This window comes from Corythoichthys intestinalis, chromosome 20, assembly GCF_030265065.1.
Source record: "Corythoichthys intestinalis isolate RoL2023-P3 chromosome 20, ASM3026506v1, whole genome shotgun sequence".
Classification (NCBI taxonomy): Eukaryota; Metazoa; Chordata; class Actinopteri; order Syngnathiformes; family Syngnathidae; genus Corythoichthys; species Corythoichthys intestinalis.
The window spans coordinates 6,517,133-6,536,080 of NC_080414.1; the positions used below are offsets into that span (position 1 = coordinate 6,517,133).

The 18,948-nt window shown below is 37.8% G+C and overlaps 1 protein-coding gene across 10 annotated transcripts in view; it reads left to right on the forward strand.

Annotated features, from left to right (window-relative positions):
* Window positions 1-18,948, forward strand: part of ctnnd2a (catenin (cadherin-associated protein), delta 2a) — a 542,938-nt gene that overhangs the window by 380,294 nt on the left and 143,696 nt on the right. For all 10 annotated transcript variants that reach the window (XM_057823756.1, XM_057823762.1, XM_057823757.1 and 7 more), the window contains one exon: window positions 12,270-12,483. In XM_057823756.1, coding sequence (XP_057679739.1) covers window positions 12,270-12,483 — 214 coding nt within the window. The remainder of the gene's footprint in view (window positions 1-12,269; window positions 12,484-18,948) is intronic.

The following is an 18,948-nucleotide window of genomic DNA, read 5'->3' on the forward strand; positions in this document are numbered from 1 at the left end:
CATCTTATAGTCCAGTGCGGTTTATGTATGAACAAATGCTGTTTTGTGTCAAATTTGGTGAGTGGCGGTTTATAGTCAGGTGCGCCTTATAGTCCTAAAATTACGGTAAATACTCTTACATTGAGTTAACCGAGTTACAAACTCAATTACTTTTTAGAAGTAATTTGCAGTGTTGGGAGTAACGCCGTTATAAATAATGCCGTTACGTAACGGCGTTATTTTTTCAGTAACGGGGTAATCTAACTAATTACTTTTTCTACCGTTACAACGCCGTTACCGTTACTGACGGTCAAAAGCGGTGCGTTACTTAATCTGAATAAATTGAAGAAACTACCAGCCGTGTCGAGTCGACTCTCTGCTCTGTTGATTCGTCATCCAAGACTTGGGGTGCGTTCAGGTTCGAGAATAGCGCACGTACTTTTGACTCCAAGCTGTTTGTCCCTGCTTATTCAATTAGACAATGCTTTCCAAAATTTGGTAACGTTTCTGTGTTTGCTACACCTGATGCTAGCCTCGTTCCCATCTCCCACTGTCAGCCAGCAATAAATCTGCTTCCATCATGAGGACGGCAGACGCTTTGAAGGTGATGTGAATTGTCGGGAAACTAGCCTACCTGAATGCAGCCCCTCGAGAGATGCCATGGAAGTGTTTGTGATTGGCTGAGGGTTAGAGTCATGTGTCGTGGTAAGCCAATCAGAGCCGGTGATTTCACAAGCAAACCGGAACAGCGCGTGCGGCAAACACACACGCAAAACAGATGCACAGGGTCGGGATGGCAGAGCAGTCAGAAGAAAAATTGTCCTTTAAGAGGTGGAGATATAGACACTATTTCAAGTTTGTCGAAATTAAAGGAAAGAACATGCATGTAATGTGTAATTTATGTCCCGGTGCAAAGCTTTTGTCGACATCTGTGGTAAGCAATTCAAATCTGCTGAAGCACCTAACAAGTTAACTACCTGTCTATTCCACTGACTTGAATACTGCTCAGAAAATTTCAAATTCTTTGACATACAACAAGTCTTTTTAAAATAACGGAAATAGTTACTTTCCCTGGTAACTAGTTACTTTTACTATAGAGTAATTCAGCTACTAACTCAGTTACTTTTTGGAAGAAGTAGTGAGTAATGTAACTAATTACTTTTTTAAGGTAACGTGCCCAACACTGGTAATTTGTAACTGTAACTAAATACTTTTTTTTAAGTAGGATTAACAACACTGCCCCTTACTACCCATCTCTGCATAGAATAAAGAGGAAAGGGACATTTGTAGTGAAAATCTCATTGAATATCTCCAAGGCAATGCAATGTAATAGCAGGATGCCTTTCATTGAATACGAGATTAACTATGAAACTAGCCTTACAAGGGAGATGTATTTGGACAAAAGAAAGGAAAGAACAAAGCTAAAGATCGTCGGGCGTAAAGGGGGACAGTGAGGAAACAATGTGGTCAATACAACAAGGTTAGTTTGCCATTCACGGCAACCCTTAATCCATTTTAATTGAATAGATAAGCAAAGTCATTTTACTCGATAGACTCGCGCTGTGTCATCAAACAACTCCGTCCTCTCCTTGCCCTAAGTCTAACCATTGTGCACTTCTTTTTCAAAGTTCTTTTTTGTTTGTTTGTTTTTTCTTGTTTTTTTACATTGCTTGGTTACACTGTAAATCAAAACGTATGCCGATTTCTTATAGTCTTGGTTGTTCAAGGTAGAGAGGGAAGGATTTCCATCACCGCTCACTACATTTACATGCAGCCATTATTCAGGTCAAGGTCATTATTCAGTTTGCAAGACATTTAGAATAGTATTTTTTTATATGCTCAAGCGTACAGGGTTACACAAAGAATGTCATGACCAAAATTGATTTGGTTATTTAACCTGCCAATTTCCGCTTCCCATAACTTTTCACTGACCGTCTTTTGAATTTCTATTTGTCGCCAACAAAAGACATAATGGCTACGTTCATACTACAGGTCTTAATGCACGAATCTGATTTTTTCGTGTTTTTCCGACTCGAGTCTGAACGTGACAGGTTGCATAGAACTGGACCATTTCAAATCCGATTTGGGTCACTTTCGTATGTGGTTCAAATCCGATCTGGGCCACATTTTTCCTGACTGTCGCGGCGGTCTGTACTGTCTAGTCTCTCAAATCGGAATTCATGCAGCAATTACGTCATCGAAAAGCGAGAGAGACGCCACGGTAGCGGTGCAGCTGTGCGTTATTAGCGCCTAGCTTGCCTTGAACACGGCTTTTTAGGAAGGGTCGGACTTGACAACAGTCATAAAAAAAATAAAAATGGGTTGAGGATAAGCCTGAGAATGATCGATTTTCTGTCTGCTCCATATAAGCAATATTTCAACATTGCTTACACGGCCGAGAGTCGGGGCAAATTGCGGGTATGTGTGTGTGTGACATGCACGAAAAGTGCGTGCATGCTATCGGTCCATATACTTTGAATATAAGCCTAAACTGGGATTATTTATGTCTGTTATTTGTGTCCTCTTTTTTAAAAGCCAAATATTATATCCCTGGAATGACGGATGACAGCCAGCATGCGTGGTCATTTGTTTTGATGCTTTTGCGCATGTGCTTGTCGGACTGCGAATTAGTGCGCATGCGTAATACTTGAATGGTCTCAATGGACAAAGGCAGTCTGAACGGGCACGCCAAAAAAACATATGACAAAAAATCAGATTCGTGCATTAAGACCTGTAGTATGAATGTAGCCAATGTGCAAGTATTTTACTATGCCAATGAAGTCATTAGGTTCTCGCCCACTCCAAAAATTGTTTTGTTTTACACTTCATCGGTTACTGTGCAGTAAAAACTACTTCTTGTATGAAAAAGAGAATGCGCAGAATGCTCCTCTTAAAAGGGATATATATCATGATAGTTTAAAAAAATATTTCTACAATCTTATTCAAACTACAATAAACCCCGATGTTTGAGGTAGATATGGACTGGGGCTGGCACTATGGAATATTTTAGTAATCGAGTATTGTACTGAAAATTCCATCAATTAATCGAGATACGAGATAAAAACATTTTGTTTAAGGTCAAGAGCAATTACAAATATACATGACAAAACAAGACATTTCACCTAATATTGAACCATTTTTAGAGAATCAATGTCTTTATTTTAGATGTACATTGTCGAAAACAGCCAACAATTACATCTCAGATGTGACTAGACATAGACTTCTCTATCAGTTGACGGGACACAGGCCTCAGGGCTGGTCCGTAGGGGGCCCATTTTTTAAAAAATTCAAATAGTTTCAAAACCAAAGCTGCTACCGACCTAAAACCAAAACAGGCACCTCCCTTAGGCATAAATGAGTCTCCATGAGCAGCGGCATCAACAAATTCAACGTTGTTCTCTCATAAAATCCAGATTAATTATTTTCTATATAAGTATAACACAAATTAAAATGGCTATAAAAGTCTCAGTTTATACACTAGATTTACAACCAAACGACCAAATGCAGAGATAATCACCTATATTTTCAGGATAAATAGCAATATTTAACATAACATTTAACATAACATAACATAACATAACATAACGTTTTTCTCCCAAAATAGCAACTTACATTTTCAACAGCTAATAAATCACTCAATTTTCACATCAGAAACTTAATGCTTGCCTCAGCACCGAGGCACATCTTGCCAGCTAGTTGGTCCTCGTCGTTTTTAGATTGAAATGTACATAAAATAAAACAAGTAAAAGGCGATTTTTTTTTTTTTTTTTTTGTATGGACGCAGAAATGTCTAAATTACTTTTTTGCCCAAAAAACGGGCAGTTGGCCGAAAATTACCTAATCATTTAAATGTAAACTTACGCAACTGTGTATGGATACAACATGGTGGCCATTACAAAACAAATAGCTTTTTAAGTTGCAAATTCTTGTAAATAAATGCGTACATACCGCAAATTCTATAGATGTGAACGTAGAACAGTCTAAATTCTTGGTTAAAAGCAAAAAAACTGGGCAGTTATCATTCATTTTATGTAAATATTTTCAGCTAAAATTACGCTATTGTGTAAATCCAACACGTGGGCTATCACAAAACAAAGAACTGCACTACAAATTTGAACACACCTGCTCCCTATGCACACCTGGACCTAGTAACACTAACGAGTCACATCACATTTTGGAGGGAAAATGACAAGCAGTGCTCAATTTGGACCTTTAGCGATGTAAGTTTTTTCAAAGGGGTGTACTCACTTTTGTTACCAAGGGTTTAGATATTAATGGCTACATTTTGAGTTATTTTGAGGGGGAAATAAATTAACTGTATTATATAAGTTGCACACAGACTACTTTTCATTGTGTCAAAGTGTCATTTTGTCAGTGTTGTCCCATAGATATACTCAAATATCTGCAGAAATGCGAGGGGTGTACTCACTTTTGTGATTCACTGTAAATTAAAAATTATTGTAAATAAATGCGTACATCCCTGAATTTCTATAGATATGAACATAAAACAGTCTAGATTCTTGGTTAAAAGCAAAAAAAAAAAAAAAAAAAAAACAGGCAGTTATCATTTATTTTACGTAAATATTTCGAGCTAAAGTTACGCTAATTTTTTTCCATTTCTACGATTCAAAGTGCATGCATGGGACTTTTTTACATAATAATTACCTTGAATCCTCGACCAAAATAACTCTTCAGACACGGTTGCCTGCTTGTTTGCAGTAAAACTTTCGTCCTGGAGCACATTAGGCACCATTGCTAGTTGGTGTTTTATCCATCAATGACTCCTGAGCTAAAATTGACAATTAGCTTTATTATGTTTTTATTGTCCACCCTCATCTCTCTCCTGCGTTGTGTTTTTACAGATTAAATAAAGCCTGTATGACAGACACGTTAGCTACCCATCGACAGTAGTCATAATTAATAGAAATGTAGCCCTCCGTAGGACTAACGTTATATTAGCAAGGTACGGTAACGTTAATCTTATTTATTAGCGCTACGTTAAGTAATCGAGTAATCGTTTCAGCTCTAATATTGACTAGTGAATATTTGACGCCCATTATAATTGCATTGAAGGAAAAAATATCAACATTACAGTTTTGCACTCGATACAGTCGTATGTACAGTTGTGGTCAAAAGTTTACATACACTTGTGAAGAACATAATGTCATGGCTCTCTTGAGTTTCCAGTTATTTCTACAACTCTGATTTTTCTCCCATGGATTGATTGGAACAGATACTTCTTTGTCACAAAAAACATTCATGAAGTTTGGTTCTTTTATGACTTTATTATGGGTGAACAGAAAAAAGTGATCAAATCTGCTGGGTCAAAAATATACATACAGCAGCACTAATATTTGGTAACGTGTCCCTTGGCCATTTTGACTTCAATTAGGCGCTTTTGGTAGCCATCCACAAGCTTCTGGCAAGCTTCTGGTTGAATCTTTGACCACTCCTCTTGACAGAATTGGTGCAGTTCAGTTAAATTTGATGGCTTTCTGACATGGAGTTGTTTCTTCAGCATTGTCCACAAGTTGTCGATGGGGTTTAAGTCAGGACTTTGGGAAGGCCATTCGAAAACCTTAATTCTAGCCTGATTTAGCCATTCCATTACCACTTTTGATGTGTGTTTGGGGTCATTGTCCTGTTGGAACACCCAACTGCACCCAAGACCCAATCTTCGGGCTGATGACGTTAGGTTATCTTGAAGAATTTGAAGGTAATCCTCCTTCTTCATTATCCCATTTACTCTCTGTAAAGCACCAGTTCCATTGGCAGCAAAACAGCCCCACAGCATAATACTACCACCACCGTGCTTGACGGTAGGCATGGTGTACTTGGGGTTAAAGGCCTCACCTTTTCTCCTCAAACATATTGCTGGGCATTGTGGCCTAACAGCTGGATTTTTGTTTCGTCTGACCACAGAACTTTCCTCCAGAAGGTCTTATCTTTGTCCATGTGATCAGCAGCAAACTTCAGTCGAGCCTTAAGGTGCCGCTTTTGGAGCAAGGGCTTCCTTCTTGCACGGCAGCCTCTCAGTCCATGGAGATGCAAAACACGCTTGACTGTGGACACTGACACCTGTGTTCCAGCAGCTTCTAATTCTTGGCAGATCTGCTTTTTGGTGATTCTCGGTTGAATCTTCACCCTCCTGACCAATTTTCTCTCAGCAGCAGGTGATAGGTTGCGTTTTCTTCCTGATCGTGGCAGTGACAAAACAGTGCCATGCACTTTATACTTACAAACAATTGTTTGCACTGTTGCTCTTGGGAACTGCAGCTGCTTTGAAATGGTTCCAAGTGACTTTCCTGACTTGTTCAAGTCAATGATTCGCTTTTTCAGATCCATGTATGTATATTTTTGACCCAGCAGATTTGATCACTTTTTCTGTTAACCCATAATAAAGTCATAAAAGAACCAAACTTCATGAATGTTTTTTGTGACAAAGAAGTATATGTTCCAATCACTCTATCGGAGAAAAACCAGAGTTGTAGAAATAAGTGGAAACTCAAGAGAGCCATGACATTATGTTCTTCACAAGTGTATGTAAACTTTTGACCACAACTGTACGTGGTTTATATAGCAATCTTTATGCTACTATATCCAACTGTATTACTGCACAATTGATGCAGGGCTTCAGATAAATCTACTACACAACGTTATTAGGTAATAATATACAAACATAACTTTCTATATTAGATCGCTCTTAAAATTGAGGTACGGTATATAACATAAAAGTTGCTATGTTCTACTAAGTACTTTAGTGTAGCATATATTTATTACATTCTCACTGCTGTTCTATTCTGTGCCTTGGTGATCAGAACAGCCAGTTTGTTCTCATCAGGGCAACACCCACATTAAGTCACTCCCTCCGGCATGTAAAAAACAAGAGTGGAGAGTGGGATGTGTGAGCCTCAATTACAAGGAGGCAAGCTGTAAAGCACCATGCAAGCAGGAAAGGCATTGTGTCTAAGTCTGAGGTTCACCACTAAAAGCATGGAACAGTAACATATTTTAATAGACCTGTAAGTATTTATAACCATTTTACTTTAATTGCTGCATGTACGCTTTTATCTTCTAAGCAAGTAAAGCTTTCGAACTACACTTATCATTTTTAGCACTGCGTTGTTCTAGTCACCCTACGTTACGTTAAAAATATAGCAAAATGGCTTGATTTAACTGTCTCATGTCCTAGCCCCACATTTCAGCATTGAAACTACACTCAAAAAATGCACATGCATTATTTTAACTTTTAAATAGGGGTTTTTCATCGTATATACACATTAGTTTTGAGTTGTTACACATTACTAAATCCATTGTTGTATTTATCATGTACGAGTGTCAATTAAAACACTTATGAATTAGCACTGCTTAATATATACGTAACGTGATTTTAACATAAATTGGTGTTTTTCATTGTATATACACATTACCTTTGTGGTTTTTACTAGGGCTGTCAAATGATTAAAAATTTGAATCGAGTTAATCACAGCTTAAAAATTAATTGTAATTAATCGCATTTCAAACCATCTCTAAAATATGCCATATTTTTCTGTAAATTATTATTGGAATGGAAAGATAAGACACAAGACGGATATATACATTCAACATACTGTACATAAGTACTGTATTTGTTTATTATAACAATAAATCAACAAGATGGCATTAACATTATTAACAATCTGTTAAAGCGATCCATGGATAGAAAGACTTGTAGTTCTTAAAAGATCAGTGTTAGTACAAGTTAGAGAAATTTTGTATCAAAACCCCCCTTAATGTTTCATTTCAATAAAATTTGTAAAATTTTCAATCAAAAAATAAACTAGTAGCTCGCCATTGTTGATGTCAATAATTACACAATGCTTATGGTGCTGAAACCCATAAAATCAGTCGCACCCACGCGCCAGCAGAGGGCGACAAAACACCAGAAAACACAAGTAACAAGTGGACATGACACTGTGCTGCAGTGTTGTTAATAACAGCGTTACAATATAACGGCGTTACTAACGGCGTTATTTTTTTCAGTAGTGGGTAATCTAATTAATTACTTTTCTCATCTTGGCAACGCCGTTACCGTTACTGAGGACGGAAAGGCATGCGTTACTATGCGTTACTATATTGGTCGAAAAGTCTGAGGGAGACGGACTCACCGAGACGACAGAGCAGAGCAGGAGTAGGGAGGAGGCAAGAAAGTTGTGACGCCGAGCAAACGCGATGCTAGGTAGCTCCAATAATACATGTTGTAGCCAATAGCCTACAAACTACGCCCGCATGTTATGGTAGATATGGTAGACATGGTAGATATCACATGTACTGTACATAGATATATTAGATGCACAATGACAGACATGGCACTAAATGAGTTAGTAGACAGCCGCCATCTTAAAGCAGTAGGCTTTTTAGGACGGCTCTGTTGTAGAGAGCCTTCCTAGCGAACCTTAGTAACTTTTTATCTAAAATAATTCTAAATCGGCAAAATCTTGACTTAAATCTATCTTGAAATGATGAAACATTTTTAAAACTTTCATATGTCGAAAGTAGAGAGAAGGGAACTAATGCAATAATGGGAGCAATTTTAACAACTTTTAACAGTTGATTCAGGGTAAAGGGTAAATTAGGGTAAAGAATTGGGCTCGGGCCAATTGTACCAAAAACCTTCACAAAAAATTTCACATAGTGTGGCCAATGTTTTTTTTTTTTTTTTTTTTTTTTAAGGGGGAAAAAAAAAAAAAGTAATTATCACCGATTACTTTGCCAAGTAACTAATTACTCTTACATTCAGGTAATTGAGTTACTAACGCAATTACTTTTTGGGAGAAGTAATTTGTAACTATAATTAATTACTTTTTTTCAGTAAGATTAACAACACTGCTGTGCTGTCATTTTAATCTGTATGAGCGGGGCATGTGCATTAAATGCGTCAAATATTTTAACTTGATTAATTTAAAAAATGAATTAGCGCCCGTTAACGCGATAATTTTCAGCCCTAGTTTTTACACATTACTGAATCCATTGTTGTATTAATTATTTAAGAGAGTAAATTGAAACATTTATGAAAAAGCATTGCTTTATATATGTGTAACGTTATTGCACAAATTGTATGACTTTTGTCCCTCTGAGGTGGCCGTACACAGTGAAATCTGTGGGTTGGATTTTTTTTTTTTTTTTTTTTGTGCACATTATTTTTGATTTGATTGGTGTTAATTTGAGTGTTTTTTTAACACTAGCAGTGTTAGGATCACACACAGTGCAAATTAAGTGAGTTGAAACACAGACACTACGTGCAGAGTTAATCAGCCACACCCAGGTTAAGTGTCAGAAAGCAAAAGCAGGCGCAAAGGCTTGTGGGTGAAGTAATACCATGACTAAAAGTGGTGTTCTCTGTAAATAGATAGTGTGTTTAGTTGAAAAACCACATAATGGTCAGACTGACTTCTGTGCTTACTTAAAGAGCATACGACACCAGAAAAAAAGTCTTAAATGGCATTATTATGTGAATTAGAATCATATTTTGAGACGATTCGACCATATACAACAATTTAGCAAAGCACAGATGACGAGAAATTAGTCTTTTAATCTGCCGGTTAGCCACGCCTACAATTATAGGGCTTTAGCGTCCCCAACAGGTGGATGACGTCAGCGGTAGACTAGGCTCATTGGTTTTACTATTCAGCCCATTGATGGGGAATTGTTCAGAACGAGGAAAACGAGACGAAGAGAGCTGCAAAATGTCATTGTTTCAGTCTCTCTACTCCCAATATTTTTACAGGATATTCTTTTTATCCAAGTATTTTCCCCAATAGCTATATAAATGGCTTGAGAAGGACCAGTCAGCCCGTCGAGGGGGAACTATTCACAATGAGGAAAACGCGACGAAGAGAGCGGCAAAATGTCATTGTTTCTGTCTCTTTACTTCAATATTTTTACAGGATATTCTTTTTACCCAAGTACTTTCCCCAATTGCTAAATAAATGGCATGGTCATGACAAATAACTTGTGCTAAATGGAATATAAAATAATAAAAATCCATTTATTCAAGACGACATGGCAAAATTACTCCATAATGGTCAAAACAGTCGACTTTACCTTTACTGTCACACCTGCCGAACGATATTTTATGACACCTAAATCGGACATATGTCATTTCCCTTCCCCGGCTTCGGAGAATGTAAACAGACCAGAAGGAGTGACAGCTAGCCGACATGCTAACCCGAACCGAGGGATGTTTCAAAGTCTTCAAAGTGGAAAATCACACATAACTAGCCTGGATTATTTGACATGACGACCCGGTTGTCGAGTTTCTTTGCGGATCGGCAAACCGCCCGGCGGAGAGCAATTTACAGTTCGTTCCCTGGAGGAGGGTGGCTGGAATTGTTGTGTAGCTAACGTGCTAATAGCTAACTGCTAATGAGCGTGAGGATAGCTTTTTACATGCCTATCAATGATCAAACGTAAGTAGTCCTTTATTTAAAGGAATTTTATAGTGTTTACTTTGTAATCACTGTATTCGTATTTGACATAATACAAAACAAGATGTTTACTCACTTCCTTGTAAGTCCAATGGTCCCACAGTAAATATCCACGGTGAATGGGAACCTTTTGAAACTCCAAAAAGGCGCATACGCCTAACCCGCATACAGAATGATTTTTCTGCAGCCGTTTGGCTGGCTTGATGAAAAAAATAAAAGTATTAATCCGCAAAATCAGCTGAATCCTTCGTCCTCATACACAACAGTACACTGTAGCGTGAAGAGGACGTCTTCTACCGTACACGTCACAGCGCCCTCCTCCTCAATGCGAGACCGAAGCCGGAAGTCACTCATTTTCCTGGCGCGGGATTCAAAAAACTAAATAAATATAGCGATCGCTTCCACACACATCCAAGCGGTCCATATCATTCAGGAGCATAAAATACCGCGTGTATTATGAAATAAACATGCTTTTTCGTGTCACAAGCACTTTAAGGGATGCAAAGTCCCTGTGTTACCTCTCACAAGCGCAACAGTAGGCTACAATTGCCAGTTAGGCCCATGTTCTGCACTAGGGTCCCTAACTAATCAGGAATATTTACAACACGACAATGTAAATTTACAATTAACACTCCTATTTTAAGAAAATCAAAAGGTGGTTACGTATTTTGCGTGTAAAAGGTTTGACTAAGATTTGCTTAACTTGTTCAAGTGGTTTGTTAAGTCTCACTTCAATCATATAGGCATTTTTTATTTAAAGTGTACCATGCATAGAAAGACATGTAGTTCTTGAAATGCAAATGTTATTAATAATAATTTGATATTAGAACCCCTCTTAATGTGTGATCACCGAGATCGCATGTAGCTTTGCAATTGAAGGCGTGAAAGCCATTTTTCCAGTGTTCCAAACTTCCAAGAAAGCGCATTTATCAAGATTTCATCGGCCATGACGTATGTGTCTACGTCCACCGAACAGAGTGCTATGACGACACCAGCACCTCTGCTATAGGACGCGTTCAGAGTTTGAAACAAAACGCTCACTGTCACTGGGAACGCACCGTCCCATGGGGTTTCAGGGGCTCAGGGGGTGGCGTGGCTCAGTGGTAGAGTCGTTGTCCCCCATTGTGGGTTCGATTCTTCGCCCTGATGAACTCGTCTAAGTGTCCTTGAGCAAGATGCTGAACCCCACATTGCTGCTGGTGCTGCGTCAACAGTAGGTGGATGGCGAGATAGTGTAAAGCGCTTTGAGCGCCTTGAAAGGTGGAAAAGCGCTATATAAGTATAACACTATTTACCGTTACCATTCAGAATCGGCACCTTTCAAACTAAATTTCTCGAACCTCTGGGGTTGTAGAACCTATGCCAAGGCAAAGGGCATTAATCGGAAAATAATTAGATTTTCAGCCAAGTTTTACATCGTTCACCCCATTTTTCTCACCCTTCTTCTTCCAACATCCGTTTCCTGACTATTTCTCTTCATTCATTTCCTTTCATGGTTGATATGAGTTCTTACCATATGCGCTACTGCCCTCGAGTGGCCAGTTTTATTGCTTTAAAATGGATTTTGAGCATTGTGCTTTGGAGCAAAGTTGCATTAGAACCTAGAGATTTCTCTTGTGAAAAAAAAAAAAACGTAAAAGACGTATAAATACGTTTTTGGGACACTGAAACAATTAAAAATAAAACGTATTTATACGTTTTTGGGAGCAAATGAGTTAAGTATACAACTGTACTTAGGAAAATATCATTACTTTGGCTTGTCCTACAATGAATGAAAGCCTGAAGTGCTAATCAAGCAATCATTTTATTCTTCATGTGGCTTAGATCCGTAGACAGGGGGGCATCCAGCTGCTGGTGGACCTGCTGGATCACAGGATGAGCGAAGTTCACCGCAGTGCCTGTGGAGCTCTAAGGAACCTGGTGTACGGCAAGGCCAACGATGAGAATAAAGTAGCCCTGAAGAACTGCGGAGGGATTCCTGCGCTGGTCCGCCTTCTGAGGAAGACAGGCGATGTTGAAATCAGAGAGTTGGTCACAGGTATGTTGTCCTTGAAAAAGCAAACATCTGCAGTTGACCTTACATCTTCATAGCCTCTGAAGATATTTTAATGTGGTATAAATGTGTAAAAGACGATTTGGAAAAAAGCAAACCATATCTGATATGCGGAGGTGTGAGATCTGAACATAAGCGGATTTTAAGGGGGGCCAGCCCCCCCAGTGAGCGAAAAGTGTCACTGCATGTAACTGAATTTCCTATATATATAAAAGTTGTAAAGCAACACAACTGCAACAAAAATAAATGAAATGAACAAAAAAAGATTTTTTATAATGGGTCAAAATTGTTTTGTGAACAGATCATGTGACTAGCAACGTAGACGTTAATTTGCTTTGCATAATAATTTTCAACAAAAAAAATTAGGGGAGGGCAATTTTATTTTTCATATGATTTTTTTTTTTTCTTTGATTTTTTTTTTTTCTCTTTTTTTTGATTAAAGCAACTTTTTGGGATTAAATAATTTAGACACAAATGTCCTACCCATAATATGGCCCAAACAAAAAAAGGATTGCTTCAATCAAAGAAAACTTTTTCAATGAAAAATTATGTGTTCAAATGCAAAATTTTCAATCTCAAATATTTTTTCGCATTCAAAAACTTTTTCCATGATTGAAATTGTTTTTTTTTTTTGATTGATTGATTTTTCTTTTTGAAAATATTTTTATGAAGCAACTTATTTTTTATTTTTTGGTTGAATAATAAAGACAAAAATGACCTAGCCAAAATGTGGCCCAAACACAATCCCCCCCAAAAATTGACTTCATTCCCCACCCCACCAAAAAAATCAAAGAAAAATAGCTTTCACGTGCATTTTTTGAGTTTTAAATTTATTTTTGCATTAAAACATTTTTTTTTTTTTTTATTGAAGCGACTTTGACTGGGGTAACTACATTGGCACGACACCGGCCGGCGTACCATATTCACTGGATGACGATCTTGGCAAAAAGTACTGCCTAAGCAGCCGGATTTAGAATTCCCCTTCAATAATGATGGGAAATCAAAAAACACTCATTGTCAACTTATTATTATAAATATTCTATAAAGTTTAATTTTATTGCTGACACTGCGTTTCGGGGTCCTCAACATGTTGCACTAATTCCCCAAAAGTCAAACTCCGCCTATGGATCTGAATAAACCGCACACAATAATCTGGGTCAAACATTCAACATATTCTTCCGCAAATTCTCGTTTTGGGTTTTAGTGGAAAGATATAACAAAGCTTTTCAACTCCATCTCAAGTACAGTTTTCGGTGGATTTGCCGTCCTTGAGTTTAACAACAACAGATATTTTAGTAACCTGGTGATGTCATTCGTAACTTTTTCACCCAATGTCTTCAATCACCCTTCGACTATTCATTCAATCCAAGGCTGTTAAACATTCCGCTTTGATTGATTTTCAAGAATTGCTTCAAGTGTGAAGAAGCACTTTGGCACTTCTTGAATGCAGAAGTGGCACAGAAGGCAGTCTGTATTATCTTAAAACATCACGACTCTCACAAGTCTTTTTGTGTCCTGCTTTTCTTCTTTGTATGTAATTGACACGTTGTTGAGTTGCATTAGAAGTTAACTTTTCTCCTGCCTCCTATTCACGTCAAAGTGGTCTTATTTTGTGTTCTGCACTGAAGTGCATCATCCTGGTTTCTATCCTACTAAATATGTATAATATACCTTTAGCTGGCAGTCAGGGGTGGATTCACTAGGGTGGCATGAAAAGTAGGCAGCCACCCCAGTCGGCACCAATGAAAATTTTAAATCTGACATTTGCTGCCATCAGTTAACCCTTTTTACTCCGAGCATTTTTTGTGAAATTAGGGGTTAATTTTTTTATCTATGAGTATTTATAAACTAAAAAAACAGATCAAACATGCCTTGTTGTTCAGTGGGCCAATAAGTATTTAGTCAACCACTGATTGTGCAAGTTCTCCCACTTGAAAATATTAGAGAGGCCTGTAATTGTCAACATGGGTAAACCTCAACCATGAGAGACAGAATTTAGAAAAAAAAAAAAAAAAACAGAAAATCATACTGTTTGATTTTTGAAGAATCTATTTGCAAATCATGGTGGAAAATAAGTATTTGGTCAATACCAAAAGTTCATCTCAATACTTTGTTATGTACCCTTTGTTGGCAATAATGGAGCCCAAACGTTTTCTGTAACTCTTCACAAGCTTTTCACACACTGTTGCTGGTATTTTGACCCATTCCTCCATACAGATCTCCTCTAGAGCAGTGATGTTTTGGGGCTGTTGTTGGGCAACACGGACTTTCAACTCCATCCACAGATTTTCTATGGGGTTGAGATCTGGAGACTGGCTAGGCCAATCCATGACCTTGAAAGGCTTCTTACGAAGCCACTCCTTTGTTGCCCTGGCTGTGTGTTTGGGATCATCGTCATGCTGAAAGACCCAGCCACGTCTCATCTTCAATGCCCTAGAAGGAAGGAAGGAAGGAGATTTTCACTCAAAATCTCTCGATACATGGCCCCATTCATTCTTTCCTTTACACAGATCAGTCGTCCTAGTCCCTATGCAGAAAAACAGCCCCAAAGCATGATGTTTCCACCCCATGCTTCACAGTGGGTATGGTGCAATTCAGTATTAATTTTCCTCCAAACACGAGAACCTGTGTTTCTACCAAAAAGTTATTTTTTTGGTTTCATCTGACCATAACACAGTCTCCCAGCCCTCTTCTGGTTCATCCAAATGCTCTCTAGCAAACCGTAGACGAGCCTGGACGTGTACTTTCTTCAGCAGGGGGACACGTCTGGCAGTTGAGTACCTGGCAGCGCATTGTGTTACTGATAGTAGCCTTGGTTACTGTGGTTCCAGCTCTCTGTAGGTCATTCACTAGTTCCCCCCGTGTGGTTTTGGGATTTTCGCTCACCGTTCTTGTTATCATTTTGACGCCACGGGGTGAGGAGGGAGTTGAAAGCCCGTGTTGCCCAGCGACAGCCCCAAAACATCACTGCTCTACAGGATATCTGCATGGAGGAATGGGCCAAAATACCAGCAACAGTGTGTGAAAAGCTTGTGAAGAGTTACAGGAAACGTTTGGGCTCCGTTATTGCCCACAAAGGGTACATAACAAAGTATTGAGATGAACTTTTGGTATTGACCAAATACATCTTTTCCACCATGATGTGCAAATAAATTCTTTAAAAATCAAACAATGTGATTTTCTGGTGGTTTTTTCCACATTCTGTCTCTCATGGTTGAGGTTTACCCATGTTGACAATTACAGGCCTCTCTAATGTTTTTAAGTGGGAGAACTTGCACAATTAGTGGTTGACTAAATACTTATTTACCCCACTGTACATCCTTTTATGCCTAAGTCATCAAAGCATTATCATACTTTTTTTTCCAAAATATTTACATTTTTGAAAGTGTCATAACCAGTGTTGCCACTAACGCGTTACTAAATAACACCATACACGTCATAATATATTGACATGACACGGGGCGCAGGGCCGATCCGTAGGGGGTCTATTTTCAAAAATTTTCAAAAACCAAAGCTGCTACCGACCTAAAACCAAAACAGGCACCTACCTTAGCCATATATGAGTCTCCATGAGCAGCGGCATCAAAAAATTCAAAGTCGTTCCCTTATAAAATCCCGATTAATTATTTTTTATATAAGTATAAGACTACTTAAAATGGCTATAAAAATCTCAGATTTTACTTGGTGCACAAAAATGACCAAATGCAGAGATAATCACCTATATTTTCAGGATCAATAGCAATATTTAACATATCATATAAGTTTTTGACTAAAATAGCAACTTCTTTTTTTTTTTTTTTTTTTTTATTTACTGCTAGTTTTCAACAGCTAATAAATCACTCAATTTAACATCAGAAAATTAATATTTGAGGGGAAAATGCAGAATCAATTATAAATAATATGCAAATATATTATTTATAAATTCTATATACAATCACAACTTATTATAGAATAGAATAGCCCTTTATTGTCATTATACACTGTATACTGTTAGCAAATGAGGCTAGCAGCCACCTAGCATAAAAATTCTATCGAAAATTCTTGTGAATAAATGCTTAAATCTCCGAATTCTTCATAAGTATGGACGTAAAACAGTATCAATTCTTGGTTAAAAGCAAAGAAACCGTGCAGTTAGCATTTATTTTACATAAATATGGCGAAGTACAATGCTACTCTGTTAGCAAATGAGGCTCGCGGCCGCCTGGCGTAAAAATTCTGGCGAAAATTCTAGTGAATAAATGCTTAAATCCCCGAATTCTTAATAGATATGGACGTAAAACAGTCTCAATTCTTGGTTAAAAGCAAAGAAACCGTGCAGTTAGCGTTTATTTTACGTAAATATGGCGAAGTACAATGCTACTCTGTTAGCAAATGAGGCTCGCGGCCTCCTGATGTAAACAGAGCTTTTCTAGTGAAAATTCCTGTAAATAATTGCTTAAATCCCCAAATTCTTCATAGATATGGCCGTACAACAGTCTCGATTGTGGTTAAAAGCAAAGAAAATGTGCCGTTAGCGTTTATTTTACATAAATATGTCAGAGTACAATGGTACTCTGTTAATGAATGAGGCTAGCGGCCGCCTGACGTAAACAGAGCTTTTCTGGTGAAAATGTTTGTGAATAAATGCTTAAATCCCCTAATTCTTCATAGATATGGACGTAAAACATTCTCGATTCTTGGTTAAAAGCAAACAAACCGTGCAGTTAGTGTTTATTTTCCGTAAATATGGCGAAGACAATGCTATTCTGTTAGCAAATGAGGCTAGCGGACGCCTGATGTAAAAAGAGCTTTTCTAGTGAAAATTCTTGTAAATAAATGCCTAAATCCCGAAATTCTTCATAGATAAGGACATAAAACAGTCTCGATTCTTGGTTAAAAGCAAAGAAAATTTGCAGTTAGCGTTTATTTTACATAAATGTCAGAGGACAATGCTACTCTGTTAGTGAATGAGGCTAGCTGCCGCCTGACATAAACAGAGCTTTTCTGGTGAAAATGTTTGTGAATAAATGCTTAAATCCCCTAATTCTTCATAGATATGGACGTAAAACAGTCTTGAGTCTTGGTTAAAAGCAAAAAAAAAAAAAAAAAAGTGCATTTAGCATTTATTTTACGTAAATATGTTGAAGTACAATGATACTCTGTCAGTGAATGAGGCTAGCGGCCACCTGACGTAAACAGAATTTTTCTGGCAAAAGTTCTTGTAAATAAATGCTTAAATCTCCGAATTCTTCATAGACATGGACGTAAAAAAGTCTCGATTCTTGGTTAAAAGCAAAGAAACCGTGCAGTTAGCGTTTATTTTACGTAATTATGTCGAAGTACAATGCTACTCTGTTAGTGAATGAGGCTAGCGGCCGCCTGACGTAAACAGAGCTTTTCTGGCAAAAATTCTTGTAAATAAATGCTTAAATCCCCGAATTCTTCATAGATACGGATGTAAAACAGTCTCAATTCACTCACACCCACACCACGCTCATATTTTTTGATCATTTCCTTCTAAATTTTAATCGTAAGCATCACTTTTTTCCTATTTTTTCACCACCTGCACTAACCTTCTTGGGACCCATGTTGATTTCTCTCAAAAGAAAATCCCCCGTGCGTTCGTCTTGCGGGAAAATAAAATTGCGACGCAGTCATAAATCATCGTATTCCAAGCTTGTCGCTTGAATATATATAATCCTCTTTAGTACACCGTACAGCAATAAATGTTTTTTTTTTTTTTTTTTTTTTGTAAATAAACTTGACTGTCAATCCAAAATAAGCATTGTTTTCATAGTAAAGGCAGAATTGCTAGTACAGCCTTGTAATTGACCTAAGTACAAAAAATGATGCATATATGTTGTTATGGTCAATATACTAGTAGTTAGTATATTAACATGTTTTACTTGAGTGTTCATTATTATTGGAAAATAATTTATGGCGTCAAATGTATGGAAGCAGTAAGAATTCCATTCTACAGCTAAATACATTCCCTATATAAAACTTGACCATCATTACTAATCAGTAGCTAAATGATTTTCTAATGAGTCCAAGTTAATTGGTCATCAGAAATGCATCAGGGCCAATGGCGGCTACTCAGCCTGCCAACATGAGCTCATTATTGTCCTCAGACAGACCAACCAATGAGACTTCTTTTCACCACCCACTCGTTGACAGTCTTATCGAATTCTATACGCTGTGATTAAAGGTGCTTTGTAGGTCTGGGAAATGAGACAGGAAGCCTTTTACTGTATTGCACTGTCCTTTCTCAAGTTTAAATTTAGACAAGCTTTATTGGCTTCCTGGCTTTCCATGTGAGTGGGATAGGTGGAAGTAGAGGCTTCCGGGCTTGTCAATCAAAGTCTGGTCGATGCAAAGGCTGCGGGTGTCAATAGGAGATGCTATCCATGCTGACTGTAAGGTGCTGGACTGCAGCATGGCTTGCTGGAGCTTTGGATGTATTTTTCTTAG